Source organism: Miniopterus schreibersii, assembly GCF_964146895.1.
Source record: "Miniopterus schreibersii genome assembly, chromosome: X".
NCBI lineage: Eukaryota > Metazoa > Chordata > Mammalia > Chiroptera > Miniopteridae > Miniopterus > Miniopterus schreibersii.
This window is the reverse complement of record NC_138104.1, coordinates 63,792,287-63,808,668: the sequence shown is the minus strand read 5'-3', so window position 1 is coordinate 63,808,668 and position 16,382 is coordinate 63,792,287. Positions and strand designations below refer to the sequence as shown.

Below are 16,382 nucleotides of genomic sequence, written 5' to 3'. Positions count from 1 at the left end.
ATAAAGGGAAGATGGCTGTGGAGTTAAGTGGAAGCTACACACACACCGGCTTCCAGTGCCAAACTGGATTTATAGCTAAAATATAGAGCAATCAACCTGAATAACCAACTGAAGGACACATGAACAGTATTATATCCAAGAATTTATAGAAGAATGCTACATAGAGGCTGGTAAAAAGAGGGGAGACATGGAGAAGGCTGAGTCCTGCACCCAGGTGTGGCAGCTGAGAAGCTGGAGGGACATTTTAGCAACAAAAGTCACCCCTAAGGTGAGTAGGGTCTCAACCCATGCCAAGACCTCCAAACCAGAGCACCAGAGCCAGAAAGAGGGCCCTGTATAACATCTGGCAACAAAAATCTGTCCACTGGAAAGAGGAAGGAGTCTGCTTGAATCCTAGGTCCTGTCCTTAAGGGTCAACATGCAGCAGCTCACTCTTGGGCACTCACCTGGGGCTTTGATAGAAGGAAGGAGATTCAGGGCATATGGCAGCCCTAAATAGAAGATCTAGGTGGTGTGGCTCAAGAGAGAGATCTGGAGGGCTGGCCACTGAAGTCCTGGACCTAAGCCAACATCCCACAATGCCCTGAGACACCATCTTTCAGACTTGGGAACTCCTATTCTTACAGCACCAGTTGGGGGAAGTGCACTAACCTGGCTCTTCAAATACTGGCAATGCCACCATGCCAAGATCGAGTCCAGCAAAAAAGACTTTTGGCTGCACCCAACAGGGACCTGTGGTGCACTCTTTTTCTGGAGAAACTTTAGGATGACTCTCAGATACGTATCAAACTCAGTGGCTTTGGAACAAGGGTCAATATTTTCCCCCTCCAATGGGTTACGCAGGTGCCACCACCAGCAGAAGACTCTCTGGCAGTGGGCAGCTATGGAACTAAGGGAAGGCAGGCAGCTTGATCTCCCTCCCTTTGGCACACCCCATCCCCAATGGATGGCTACCTTGATTTGCATTCTTAAATCTTGCTGGCCCCATTTTGCTAAGCTCTGTTCCATGGGGGAAAGGGAGAGCAGCTTCAGTGCCACCCCCTTGGAGCCTTCCATCAGGATCTCTGGCAGTGCACTGTGGAGTTAGGGGAGGTGAGCAGCTTACTCCCTTTCCAAGGGCCAGTGCCAGCCCCAGCTGAGGGCTGACTTCATCTGTTCCTCCAAGCCCCACTGGCACCATCCTGCTGGTTGCAGCTTTGCAGACAAAAGGGGGTGCAACTAAGAACAAGAACCTTTAATGCCACCCCCTCAGAGCGTTCCATCAAGGTTTATGACAGTGCACTGTGGAGCTAAGGGGGAGGCAAGCAGTTCATTCTCCTCCCAGTGGCCAGCACCACCCCCAGTGGATGGCTGCTTTGATCTGTTCCTCCAAGTCCTGCAGGAAGGAAGGGAGCAGGAAGCACGGCTCAGAGCTGGGACCTTTGGAATGTGGCTCCATCTAAGTATCTGAAGGTGAGGCTGCAGAACTAGGGGGAAAAGGTGTCGCTTCTTCCTTTCGCACTGACCAGCATCACCACTAATGGAAGACTGCCTTGATATGTTTTTATAAGCCTCACTGGCCCTGTCCTGTGAGACTCAGTTTTGTGGGATGAAGGCGGCTCCACTCAGACTTGGATATTCAGAGTGCATGTACTTCAGAAGCTCCAGTCCAGGGTTTGAGCAAGCATGGTTACAGAAATAAGGGGAGGAATACAGCTCACCTTCCTCCTGTGACCCAGCTGTGCCACCCCCAATGAAAAACTCAATCTATTTCCCCAAGTTCCGGTGACCCAGTCCTGCCCTGCTGAGCTTACTCCTGCAGTGGTGACAGCTGGATTCACCCAACCTGAACGTGTGGTGCCCCCTCCAGAGGGAACTAGAGTTGAAGACTCTGGCAGAGACAGAATGGTATGGCTCTGGTGTAGGGGCCATTATCCCCATTGAATGCCTCACCACACTTCCCCCAAGTAGGGGAATAACTAACTAGCCTCATACTACCAAACTGGTCACCCCGCCCTACTGAGCTTGAACCCTGTGAAAAGGTCAGTGGAGTGCAGCCAGCTTGGGCACACTTTACTGCCTTTCTTCATAAGACTCTGGAAGAAGTCCAGGCAACCTTGAGGAGGGGGCAAAGTAGCTGACAGGTGGATACCAAACTCAGAGAGGCTTGGAATTTTATTGATCTACACCCAGCTCAGAGCTCCAGGCAGTCAACACTTTTACATAGATTGGCCCTTCCCATGCACCCCCAGGTCCAGTAACTACAGAGATGTAGCCCAAACCCAGTTACACACATTGTGTCACCTGCAGCTGAAACCCACTCTGAACTGGACCCTGAACCAACACAAATAGTGGTGGGCTGCACAACAACAGCACTTGATCCAACTAGCCAGACAAGTGACACAACCAAAGGTGAATTCTGGCAGGCACCAGACCCTAGTGAGAACAAGTTTGCCTTGGAGAGGCAGCCCCTGCATCGCATCTCATACATAGTGATTGAGGTTTTCCCTTATAAACACCAAGCCTGAAGAGTTAACTCCACCTATGAAAGGAACAACAGCATTAAACTCAACTACAACAAAAGGTGCACATAACCCACAAGAAACATTTCTGAAGGACAGAGCTCAGGTGATCTGGAAGATTGTACCACTGAGTCAAACAAGACACCATCATCATAAAGCCATTAAAACAAGTTTGGGAGTCATAGGATTTCTACCTAATACACAGAGACACACTAAAAGGCACGCAAAATGTGGAGAAAAAGAAACATGCCCCAAAAGAAAGAACAAGAAAAATCCCCAGAAAAATAATTAAATGAAATGGATGAAATGGAAGCAACCAAAATATCAGATGCAGAATTTAAAACAATGGTTTTAAGGATGCTCAAGGACCTTAGAGGAAGAATGTATGGTCTCAGTGAGAATGTAAGCTAAGAAATAGTAAGCATTAAAAAGGATGTAGAAACCATAAAATATACCAGTAAGAAATAAAGAATATAATATCTGAAATAAAGAATACACTAGAAGGAATCAACAGTAGGTTAGATAAAGAACAGGATCAAATCAGTGAATTAGAGAACAAGATAACAGTAAGCACCCAAGCAGAACATCAAAAAGAAAAAAGAATCAAAAGAAATGAGGAAAGTCTAAGAAAATTCAGGGACAAAATGAAGCATTACAACATCTGTGTTATAGGATTACAAGAAGAAAAGAATGAGCAAGGAATAGAGAACCTGTTTGAAGAAATAATGGCAGAAAAATTTCTTAACCTGTTGAAGGAAAAAGTCACACAAGTTCAGGAAGCACAGAGAGTCCCAATCAAGATGAACCCAAAGAAACCCCCACTACGACACAGCATAATTAAAACAGCAAATGTTAAGGGCAAAGAGAGAATTTTTTTTTAAATGTTTTTTTTTTTTTTTTAAATATATCTTTATTGATTTCGGAGAGGAGAGGGAGAGAGAGAGACAGAAACATCAATGATGAGAGAGTCATTGATCAAGCCCACAACTGGGCGTGTGCCCTGACCGGGAATCGAACCCTGATCGCCTGGACCCTAGGTCGACGATGCTCAACTGCTGAACCACGCCCGTCAGGGCCCAAAGAGAGAATCTTAAAGGCAGCAAGAGAGACAGTTAATTACCTACAAGGACTTTCCCAAAACACTGTTTGCTGATTTCTCAACAGAAAAACTTCAGGACAGAAGGAACTGATGTGAAGTATTCAAAGAGATTTAAAGCAAAGACCCTGCAACCAACACTATTCTATTCAGCAAGGCTATCATTTTAAATTGAAGGCGAAATAAAGAACTTCCCCAACAACAACAAAAAAAGAAGAAGAAAAAAGAAAAGATAAGTCAGTTCATTACCGCAAGTCAATATTTCAAGAAATGTTAAAGAGAATGCTTTAAGAAGAAGTAATAGAGAAATATATGTATAAAGAAAAAATGGCAATAACTACCTATCAATAATAACCTTAAATATAAATGCATTAAATGTTCCAGTCAAAAGACATTTGGTAGCTGAATGGATATAAAAACATAATCCAGATACATGCTGTCTACAAGAGACCCCACTCAGAACAAATGATACATACAGTCTGCAAGTTAAAGGATGGAAAAAATATCCATGCAAATGAAAACAACAAAAAGGTAGGGTAGCTATACTTATATCTAACAAAATAGACTTCAAAACAAAACCTGTAACACAAGGGAGGAGGCACTTCTGTGTCAAACATGAGGAGTCCAATTCCTTGACAGCTTGAGTCTTTGTGCACTGGAGTGGATTTAAATCAAGTGTATAAGAAAATTTCTGACCATCAGGTGGGCTACTCTCTCAGCTCACCACAGAGCTCAGATGAGAAGCACTGTAAAGATGATGTCTGCTATCTTGTACACCATTGTGTTCAATATCCTTATCATAGGAACTCAATGAATACCAGTATAACAGCTGGCATGATGTGGTCAAGTTTGAGTCTCACCATAAACAAAACTGAAGGATGAGCCCACCCAAGAATGGGACAAAAGCAATCAAAACCCAAATATCAAAAAAGGGCCCACATAACCCACAAAAGAGAGATTCTTAAAGCACAAAGCTCAGAAGATCAAGGAAAATATAACACTGGGTCTCCTTCATCAAGATTGGGAGGCATAACAGATATATCTAATACAAAGAAACAAAAGCAAGGGAACAGCAAAAAATGGGGGGAAAAGAACAGTAGGAATCTCCAAAAAGAGAGTTAAAAGAATGGAGGCAAGCAATTTATCAAAATCAGAGTATAAAATAATGGTATTTAGAATGCTCAACAGCATGAAAAAAGACATAGCAAAAATGAAAATCAGCCAGTTGGAAGTAAAGAATGGCATAGATGAAATAAAGAATACACTGGAAGAAATCAACAGTAGTTTAGAAGAAGCAGAGGGCCAAATAAGGAATTAGAAGACAAGGTAAAAACAATATTCATCATAGCAGAAAAAGAAAAAATACTTTAAAAGCATGAGGACAGTTTAAGGGAACTTTGGGACAACATGAAATGAAAAATCACCTGCATCATACTGGTACCAGAGGAAGAAGAATGTGAATAAGGGATAGAGAATCTGTTTGAAGAAATAATGACAGAAAACTTCCTTAAGCTGGTGAAGGAAAAAAAATCACACAAGTTCAGGAAGCACACAGGGTCCAAATCAAAAAGAATCCAGAGACCTACACTAAGACACAACATAATTAAAATGGCTAACATTAAAGACAAAGAGAATCTTAAGGGCAGCAAAAGAGAGACAGGCAGTACCCACAAGGGAGCTCACATAAAGCTATCAGCTGATTTTGTAACAGAAACACTACAGGCCAGAAGAGAATGGCATGAAGTATTTAAAGTAATGAAAATCAAGTATTGGAAACTGAGACTACTTTTTCCAGAAAAGCTTTCATTCAAAATTGAATTTGAAGTAAAGAGTTTCTGAGCCAAAAATAAAGCTAAAGGAGTTTACTTCCACCAAACCAGCACTGCAGGAAATATTAAACTAACTGGTGTAATAATAAGAAATAGAGAGGAACATAAGCATTAAAAAATAAAAATGGCAATAAATAAGTACCTGACAATAATAACCTTAAATATAAATGAATTAATGTTCCAGTCAAAAGATATTGAACTCTTCCTAAAAGCAGTCAAAAGTGACCTCTGAAAATGGTTCACTATTCACTTGACCCAGAAAACCCCACCACATCATGCAAATCAAGAGGTTCAAATCTTCGTGTTCACTTTAAGAACATTAGTGAAACTATCCAGGCCATCAAGGGTATGCATATTTGAAAAGCTACCAAGTATCTGAAGGATATCACTTTACAGATGCAATGTGTGCCATTCCATCATTATAATGGTGGAGTTGGTAGGTGTGCCCAGGTGAAACAGTGGGGCTGGACACAGGGTTGGTGGTCCAAAAAGAGTGCTGAATTTTTGCTGCACATGCTTAAAAATGCAGAGAGAAATGCTGAACTTAAGGATTTAGATGTAAATTCTCTGATCATTGAGCACATCCAGGTGAACAAAGCTCCCAAGATGTGAAGCAGAACTTACAGAGCTCATGAGCAGATTAACCCATATATGAGCTCTCCCTGCCACATTGATATGATCCTTATGGAAAAAGAGCAGATTGTTCCTAAGCCAGAAGAGGAGGTTGCACAGAAGGAAAAGATATCCCAGAAGAAACTGAAGAAACAAAAACTTATGGCCCAGGAGTAAATTCAACATAAAATAAATACTAATAAAAGTAAAAGCAGAAAGAAAAAAAAGATATTGGATAGTTGAATGGATAAGAAAACAGGACCTATGTATATGCTGTCTATAAGAGACCCACCGCAGAACAAAAGACTCACACAGCATGAGAGTGAAGGAATGGAAAAAAATACTCTGTGCCAATAAAAACAAAAACAAAAAGCAGGAGTAGCAATACTCATGCCTGACAAAATAGACCTCAAAACAAAGGCCATAACAAAGGACAAAGAAGGGCACTTCATAATACTAAAGGTGCCATTCCAATAAGACTCTGTAACCCTCGTAAACATATATACACCCAATACAGGAGTACCTAAATATATATTAAAAATAAAACTCTTGGAGGACTTTAAGGAAGAGACCAACAGCAATATTGTCATAGGAACTTTAACAGACCAATGTAAAAAAATCAATAAATCTTCCAGACAAAAAATCAACAAGGAAACAGCAACCTTAAATGACATAGTAGTTCATATGAATTCCATAGATAGTTCCAGAGCATTTCACCCTAAAGCTGCAGAATATATATTCTTCTCAAGAACACAAAAGATATTCAATAGACAAACCAAATTTTAGACACCAAATAAGTATCTACAAGCTCAAGAAGATTTAAAAAATGAAGTATCTTCTCAGATCACACTGGCATGAAACTAGAAATCAACTACAATAACAACACTCAAAAACATTCAAACAAATGGAGGCTAAAGAACATGTTATTCAACAATGAATGGGTTATTACAGAGATCAAGGAAGAAATAACTTCCTGGAAACAAATATAAATGAGCACAGATTAACCCAAAATCTGTGGGAAACAGTGAAAGCAATCTTGAGAGGTAAATTCATAGAAATACAGGCCTACCTCAAGAAACAGGAAAAGTCACTAATAAACTATGCAGATTACAACTAAAAGAACAAAAAGAGATCAACAAGAAAATCCTAGAATAACTAGAAGGAAGGAAATAATAAAGATCAGAGTGGAGCCCAGCCAAGGGTGGCTCTGCAGTTGAGCATCGACCAAGATCCAGGAGATCGCGGTTCGATTACCAGTCAGGGCACATGCCCAGGCTGCAGGCTCGATCCCCAGTTGGGGGCATGCAAGAGGCAGCTGATGAATGACAATTCTCTCATCATTGATGGTTTTTTCTCTCTCTCCCTCTCCCTTCCTCTCTCTGAAATCAATAAAGATATATTTTTTAAAAATCAGAGTGGAAATAAATGACAGAAAATTTTTAAAAATACAAAAGATCAATGAAATCAAAAGCTGGTTCTTTGAAAAAATAAACAAGATGGATGAACCTTTACCCAGACTCATTAAGAAACAGAGAGGACCCAAATAAATAAAATCAGAAATGAAGGTGGCGAAATAATAACTGACATCACAGGATTGTAAGAAAATACCATGAACATCAAATTGGAGAACCTGGGCAAAAGGAAAAAATTCTTGGAAACATACAATCTTCTAAAACTCAAACAGGAAGAATCAGAAAACCTGAATATGCCAATAACAACTGATGAAATTGAAACTGTAATCAGAAACTCCCAGCATACAAAATACTAGGACCAGGCGAGTTTTACCAAACATTTAAAGGAGAACTAAAACCTATACTTCTCAAACTATTCCAAAATATTCAAGAGGAAGGAAGACTCCCAAGCTCTTTTTAAGAGACTAGCATTATCCTAATTGCAAACCAGAAAGAGACTACAAAGAATAAACAATACAGGCCAATATCCCTGATGAACATAAATGCTAAAATCCTCATCAAAATTTTAGCAACTCGGATCCAGCAATATATCTAAAAGGTTATTCACCATGACCAGGTGGAATTTATTCCAGGGATGCAAGGCTGATACATTACTTGCAAATCAATAAATGTGATACATCACATGAACAAAATAAATGATGAAAATCACATGATTATATCAATAGATGCAGAAAAACCTTCAACAATATCCAGCACCCATTTTTTATAAAAACTCTCAGCAAAGTGTGAATACAGAGATAATACTCCAATATATGACATATATGACAAAACTACAGCCAACAGCATACTCAATGGGCAAAAATTAAAAGTCTGTCCCTTAAGAACTGGAACAACACAGGGATCTCTGCTTTTACCACTCTTATTCAACATAGTACTGGCAGTCCTACTCACAACAATCAGACAAGAGGAAAAAATAAAAGGCATCCAAATTGGAAAGGAGGAAGTAAAACTCATAATTTGCAGATGAAATGATATTGTACATAGAAAATCCTAAAGATTGCACTGAAAACTACTGAGTTAATAAATGAATTTAGCAAAGTAGCAGGGTACAATATTAACATCCAGAAATAGATGTCATTTTTATATACCAATAATGATCTCTGAAAGAGAAATAAACACCAATCCCATTTACCATTGCAGCAAAATACCAAGATATCTAGAAATAAACTTAACCAAGGAGGTAAAGACCTGTACTCGGAAAACTATAAGATATTAAAGAAAGCAATAGTGGAAGATACAAACAAGTGGAAGAATATGCCATGTTCATGGATTGGAAGAATTAGCATCATTAAAATGTCCATACTACCCAAAACAATGTATAGATTCATGCAATCCCTGTTAAAACACCAATGACATATTTCACAGAACTAAAACAAATATTCCAAAAATGTATATAAAACCAAAAAGAAGACCCCAAGTAGCCTCAGCAATCTTGAGAATAAAGAACAAAATTAGAGGTATCACAATACTTGATATGAACCTATACTACAAGGCAATTATAATCAAAACAGCCCGATACTGGCATAAGAACAGGCATATAGAGCAATGGAACAGAACAGAGAGCCCAGAAAACAACCCATCCCATTATCATCAATTAATATTTGACAAAGGAGGCAAGAGCATACAATGGAGTAAAGACTGTTTCCTCAATAAATAGTGTTGGAAAGATTGGACATGTGCATGCAAAAACATGAAACTAGACCACCAACTTACAACATACACAAGAATGAACAGAAAAATGGATAAAAGACTTAAATGTAGGTCGCCAAGCCACAAAAGTTCTAGAAGATATCGGTAGTAAAATGTCAGACATCTCTTGTAGCAATATCTTTGCCCAATACATCTCCTAGCATAAGGGAAACAAAGGAAAGTATAAATAAGTGGGACTACATGAAACTAAAAATCTGCTGCACATCAAAAGAAACCATCAACAAAATGAAAATGATACCCACTGTATAAGAGAAATTATTTGTCAATGGTACATCTGGTAAGGGGTTAATATCCAGAATATATAAAGAACTTACACAACTCAACACAAGGAAGACAAAAAATCTAATTAAAAAATGGGCAAAAGACCTAAATAGACACTTCTCCAAAGAGGACATACAGATGGCCAATAGACATGAAAAAATGCTCAACGTCACTAATCATCAGAGAGATGCAAATTAAAACCACAATGAGATATTACCTCACACCTGTCAGAATGGCTACAATCAACAAGTCATCAACTGATAAGTGCTGGAGAGGATGTGGAGAAAAAGAGAATCCTAGTACACTGCTGGTGGGAATGCAGATTAGTGCAGCCACTATGGAAAACAGTATGGAGGTTCCTCAAAAAATTAAAAATGGAATTGCCATTTGACCCAGTGACCCCAATTCTAGGAATATATCTTAAACCCAAACACCAATTAGAATGAACTTATGCACTCCTATGTGCATAGCAATGTAATTTACAATAGCTAAGATCTGGGAATAGCCCAAGTGCCCATCAGTAGATGAGTGCATAAAAAAGCTGTGGGGCATTTACTCCATGGAATTCTATGCAGCTGTAAAAAAAGAAGGATCTCTTACCCTTTGGGACAGCATTTACGTACCCAGAGAGGATTATGCTAAGTGAAATCAGCCAGTCAGAGAAAGACAAGTACCACATGATTCACTCATATGTGGAATCTAATAAACAAAACAAACTCTATATTTCTGTTCACCATGGAACAGATGGAAGGTGGAGGTGGGGAGTGGGGGGGGCGGAGAGATTCATCAAAGAACTTAGATGCATATATGCATGACCTATGGACACAGGCAATGGAATGGAGAAGACCTGGGCGGGGAGCAGAGGTGGTTGCCGGGTGGAGGGGATCAATGGGGGGAAAGTGGAGACATCTGTAATACTTTCAACAATAAAAAACCACCCATCATCCACCACTGAATGATTACTCACATTAGCATTTTGTTGTACGTATCCCTTCCAATATTTTCTATGAATATATTTTTTAAACATTGAGACCATGTTAGATTCAGTTTTCAATTTTGCTTTTTTCACTAATGCTGAAAGTAATTTTCCATTATATCACAGCACTGTTTATTTAACCAACTCATTGCTATCCAACATTAAGGTTTTATTTAATTTTCACTATTATGAATAAGGCTGTCAATAATATCATTGGGAATAAATCTTTTTCCTCATTTATAATCATTTCCTTAGGATAAAATTCTAAAATAAAAATTACTGGTATGAACTTTTTAAAGACTCAATATATATGCTAAATTGTTTTCCAAAAAGCTGGTACTAATAAGAGCTACCTGAGTGCCTACTATGTGCCAAATATTATTTTAGATAAATTTTATTATGCCTAGTTTACAGATGAAACTAAAGTCCATTGATTTTTTTTTTTTTAACCAGAGTAACAGAAGTAGCATGTAGCGAAGCTAGAATTCAAACTCAGCATTGCCCAGTTTCAAAGCTCATGTTATTTCCATCTGAATTTCAAAACAATTGTTTTGCATTATGAAATTTTTATGAATTTACTGGAGAAAATGTAGGAAATACAAGTAGAAAGTAGATAAAATAAAAATTAATTACCCACGAATTCAACACTTGCAATGATTTCGTGTATTGCCTCAGGCTTTTGTTCCAGATACTATTTCTGGGGTAAAAATAATTATAATATTGCATATATAATTTTGCATCCTGTTTTTATTACTTAACCTTTTTAATGCTGACTCATATTCTTTATAAACATAATTTTAATAGTTGCACATTATTGTCAATGGATGTTACCATGTACATTTTTAAGTTGTTAAGATCACCTGTGAATTTTTTTCTTTTTATGCCTTGGACCCTCTATCACCCATGAAGTTTACAGAGTTCAATGTTGGGAACTATTCTAATCTTCAAAATAAGTCACCATGGCAGATTGAAAGTTTCACAATATAAAAGCATTTTATCAAATACTTGCTGTGCAGGTAGGTATTTCAGGACTATACAAGTCATTTAATTTACTGACTGACTTCATCAATCTGGTAGGCTGTTAATTCAATACAATCTTCCTCTCTTTCTTCCTTCCTTTTCCCTCCCCCAACATGTGAAAACCTAAATGCTTATATATCTTTCCAGAGGCTCTTTTCATTCTTCTTGTAAGGTAAAGTAGAATTTAAAAGACTTTTTTGGAGTATTTAACTCCCCTGGAAAGCCCATTAATCATATCTATAGGGTCTTTGTGATATTGAGGGTAATCAGACTACAGACTACATTTGCTACTTGTATATATGTGCATTTACAAGCATGCATATGTGCAGTATATTTACACAGAATTCTGCTATGGTGTTGTGAAAATCAAGTTTAAAAAAAATCTGAGGGTCCGGCCGGGCGTGGCTCAGCGGTTGAGCTTCGACCCGGAATCCAGGTGATCGGGGTTCGATTCCCGGTCAGGGCACATGCCCGGGTTGCGGGCTGCAGCCAATAAATGACTCTCTCATCATTGCTGTTTCTATCTCTCTCTCTCCCTCTCCTTTCCTCTCTCTGAAATCAATAAAGATATATTTAAAAAAAAAAATCTGAGGTTCTTATTCAATCATGGTTTGTTTTTCTAAATAGCAATTAAAATATATGCTGAGCTGTGAACACCACTCTTACATCAGGCATCTAAAATTCAAGAGAGAGATTCAACAGACTGTAATCAGGGCCTCAAATTGGGAATTGAACAGCAGTGTAAATGTAAAACTTGATCTCTGTCATAGATGTGTGGTGTTTCTGAAAGTACCACAGTTAGTAGGGAAGACCAGATCAGAGTTCCCGTTTATTAAATATAACAATTAGTGTTTTACAGACTTTTAATGGCAGCCACTGGTAAAATTCTCGAATTACTTTTATTCTTTTCTCTGCTACCTAGCTTTATTTTAGCCTTTATGTGTTAGTTATAATGAAAAAAAACTATAAGCTTAAGTTATAGATTTTGTTAAGGGTTTTAATGGTGAATTTCAAGTTTAATTACAATAATATTTTTCAGGATAAAATTTTATAGTTGAAATTGGCCTAAGGATTAGCACTAAAGGTCTGTTTTCATAGCAAGGGTTAGTGTACAGGTAGTGATAATCTGATAGTAATATGACAATCCTCTTTTTTTTTTTTTTAGTTTCAGTGGTAGCTCAACCATTTAGATAGTTTACATCTATTTCCCCACTTATTTATAATCCTCCTTTCTTTCAGTCCTAGTGCCTGAATCAAAAAGTATGGACACTAATGCTTCTTCTTCATAATAATAATACATAAGAATATTAATGATTTTTACTTCTCAAGCTGTGCTCTATTGCCCAGCTATTGACATTATAAATCCCAACTCTTACAGAGATCAGTGAGTGTTGCAGGCATCTTATAGATATCAAGGAGTTGAGCTCTGAGACGGATGTTAGGTTTACTCAATTATTTTCTCTAAAGTCTTATTGAGGTGCCTGCCACAAACAATTCACTGCTCAGGCCCCAGTGGAGCTAAAAAAGTGATCGATCCAGCTGCTTAATGCAACAAAAGACCTGTTTATATTGATCTCTTTGGTAATTTTGATCACAATAAGACTTTTATCAAAAATTAAAAGGATTGTGGCCAGCATATAATTTGAGAGAATACTAGACATGACTAAATCTGTCAGAGCCAGGGGCTGCTTCTCCAACTGAGATGCTAAGAAGCAGTTTAGAAGAGTATGCATACTGAGCTTCACAATGAAATTGTATATGTTCAGATGGGAAGAGTTTTCCCCTTTCTCCCTCCCTCCAAGACATACTCTTGTTTAGATTTCTCTTGAAAGCTTATTTGGCCATCCACATGGTCTTATGATGGACAAGACGTGCCTTCTGTTCACATAGAAATGCTCCTTTCTCTAAAGGTAAAGCTATTACTCCACAGCCAGTGAGCCTCAAAGCAATTCTTTCCCTTTCCTATCTATTATCTTCTGCCAAATGTTTAGGCAGTATAGCTGCTAACTATAAATCAAATTCAGAAAGGAATTGAGGTCCTGGGAAGATGGCAGCACTGAGAAACAGCAGAGCACCCACACTCCCAGCCACAAACTAGATTTACTAAAATACTACATAACCAGGATGGAAAAACCAGAGAAACATACCTGAATGGACATATTGTGAGTAGGGAGCACTGAAGAAACATCATAGAGTCTGGTAAGAGAGGGGGGTGTGTAGAAAGGGAGAGTCCCTCCTGAAACCTGTGCTGGGCTCTGAGCCCCGAGGCTTGGAGGCTGCAAAGTTCCCTCCCCTCGGGAGTGTGGACTAGCATCCAAAAAAGGGGATCTCACACCCGGAGCAGAGGGGAGGGGAAGAAGTGTCCCACATGAAAGGCAGAGGGACCCATGGGAGTGGTGAGTCCACAAGGAGGGGACAAAGCTTGCTAGGAAACAACCAGCCTCTGATGCTCAGGGTGATGACCACAGGAAAGGCTGTCCCAAAGCGTGTGGTGCTTGAATAGTAAGGGACCAGAGGACTGCACTGAGCAGCTGCACACAGGGACCCTCTGCCTCCCTGTAGGGCACTGTGTTAAGCCCCAGAAAGCATTGAATCTGCATGGCACAAGGAAGGGGAGGAGAGCCCTCCCACCCTGAGCTCCCGCTGTGGAGAGACTGGGATTTGTGACCAGCCCTGAGGGGGGACGTGGTGGCATGTGGAGCCACCCCAGCTTTGCTGATATCAGCGGTACGGGGAGCTGCATGGAGCTAACTTTGGGGCCCCTCCCACTGGGTGCCTTGGTGCATGGGTGGCAGGACCATGCAGGGTGGACTCTCTGCCTGTGTGTTGCTTTGTGCATTTTGAGTTCTGATTGCTAAACTGGATCCCAACTTTCCAACATGCACTGGGCAGACAGACCAGCGAAAGCTGGGATTGGTCTCTATACACTAGACTGTTTGAGGGGCGGGCCTGGTTCAACCAGCCAACCAGAACTGGGAAAGGAGGGGCAGAGAACACCTGACTCTCCTGCAGCCTGGAAGACCACCCAGAAAGGGAAAGAGGCTGGTATAGCTCACTGAGGCCCCAGATACCCCCACAGGGCACAGTCCTGAAAGGGAAGGGAGAGTAGCTCACAGGAGAATATTACAAGAATAAGACTCAAAGAGACTGCTATTTGAGAACTGGAGGAAAGGCTAAAAACTCCTGCTGGGGGCTGGGCAGGCAAAGGGCTCACTGGAATGTTTTTCAATCGAACCCACTGAGCCCAAAATGCTGAAACGGTGCATACAGAAAAGGCAACAGGCTGAAATCAATCTGAAACTGCAGAAGGCCAGTGTATGGGGAACTAGAAGCAGAAGATAGGTTAGGGACTGAGGAGCTGGCTGTGGAGCAGAGACTAACTCCCTCACAGTGAGTTCCTGACAGCGAAACCTCTAAGTAAGGGGAGTGATACCCTTAACTACACTAGCCATCCTGCACCCTAACGACTCTACAGAAGACCCTGGAGTAAGACCACGTAACTACAAAGTTGCAAAAGAGCTGACAAGAGGAGGTGGTCCATGGAGAGCCTCAGATCAACCATCTACTTAAGGACACTAGAGTGAAACCTAGGCAACTCCTCACATTGACTGATACACAAGTACGTCCCAGGAGCATGGAAATCATCATACAAAACAGTGAGCCACAGACAACATAAGCTGCCCAGAAGAACCCACCTGATTGTCTTCTTTATTCTCCTGTGTGTTTTTTTAATGTTTTTGTTTGTGTGTTTTTTTGTTTCTATTTTGTCTTTTTCCCTTAGGAAGAAAAGAAAGGGGGGAAATATTATTTGGTTTTTCCTCTTTTTAAATTTTATAATAATTTTTTTTTTAAATTATAAACTAAATTTTTTTTATAAAAGAATTTTGTTTTGCTTAGCTTATTTTTTGTTTTGTTTCTCTGTTTTGTTTTGTTTCTTTGCTTTGTTTTTTATCCTTGCTACTACTATCAAGACTTTCTTCATATTCCCTACTTAATGACTGGGACTTCATCATTATAACCAAGAAGTTTACGGCTTTCCTCTGTAGTTTCCCCCAAATTTCTTATTGGACTCCCTCCCTGCCCAGGCTTTATCTTTCTCTCTTCTCTCGATCCATTGGTATAACTTTTTTTTCTTCTCCTTTTCTTTTTTTTTTTTTTTCCTACTTCTGTCTTCCTGTCTTTTTGTTCAATTGATAATTTCTCTTATTCTCTTTATTGTATTTTTATTTCTTCATTTGCAGCTATTATCCTATTTCTTTTCTCCCTCTTAATTTTTTGTTGGCCCTTCTTTCAGAATGTTTTCTCTACCTCTATTATTTCCCAGGAGCTTCTATATTTTTTACATTTTAGTTTATTATTATTATTATTTTTTAAATTTTCATCACTATTAACAACACTATATGTCTCTCTCTTTAAGCTTTCCTTTTCTTTCTCTCTTTTTTTAAAGCTTTTTTTATGTGTGTGTGTTTTCACCCTTCACTCTCCCAGTTCTATTTTCACTTGGGTGGTTTTCATTGTGACTCAAAATATATTGTAAAATACCCCTTGTTTCCTAGAAGTTTAGCTGTGTATTGTCCTGCCTTGCCAACACCTGTACAACACCTTACACGATGAGGTTGGGGCTAAGATACACAGTTAGCCAACCTGAGAGAAGAGTCCTCCCAAGGACTGGTCAACCCCAATCTAGATCCAAACACAACAGGAGAACCCAAAGAACCCACAAAAGGGACACCCACGAAAGTGACATGCCTAGAGCAAAGAGCTCAGAAGTATAAGAAAAACACACCTATGAGTTCCACTGGTCTCACAAGACAAAATCCCACCCCACAACACTGAGAGACAGCAAATATATCTAATATATCTATACAAACACTAAGACCTACCAAAATGGGGATAAAAAGAAAC

General features: G+C 39.4%; 1 protein-coding gene and 1 pseudogene across 2 annotated transcripts in view; both read left to right on the top strand.

Moving 5' to 3' along the window:
• Window positions 1-11,417, top strand: part of ZDHHC15 (zDHHC palmitoyltransferase 15) — a 180,421-nt gene extending 169,004 nt beyond the window's left edge. Inside the window, exon 13 of the mRNA XM_081125835.1 lies at window positions 11,367-11,417. Within this exon, the coding sequence (XP_080981961.1) occupies window positions 11,367-11,398 (32 nt within the window). The 3' untranslated portion in view covers window positions 11,399-11,417. The remainder of the gene's footprint in view (window positions 1-11,366) is intronic.
• LOC308551353 (large ribosomal subunit protein uL22 pseudogene) lies at window positions 5,661-6,215 on the top strand (annotated as a pseudogene). The gene has a single exon. The product of its transcript is annotated as a large ribosomal subunit protein uL22 pseudogene (transcript).
• Window positions 11,418-16,382: the final 4,965 nt, after the last annotated feature.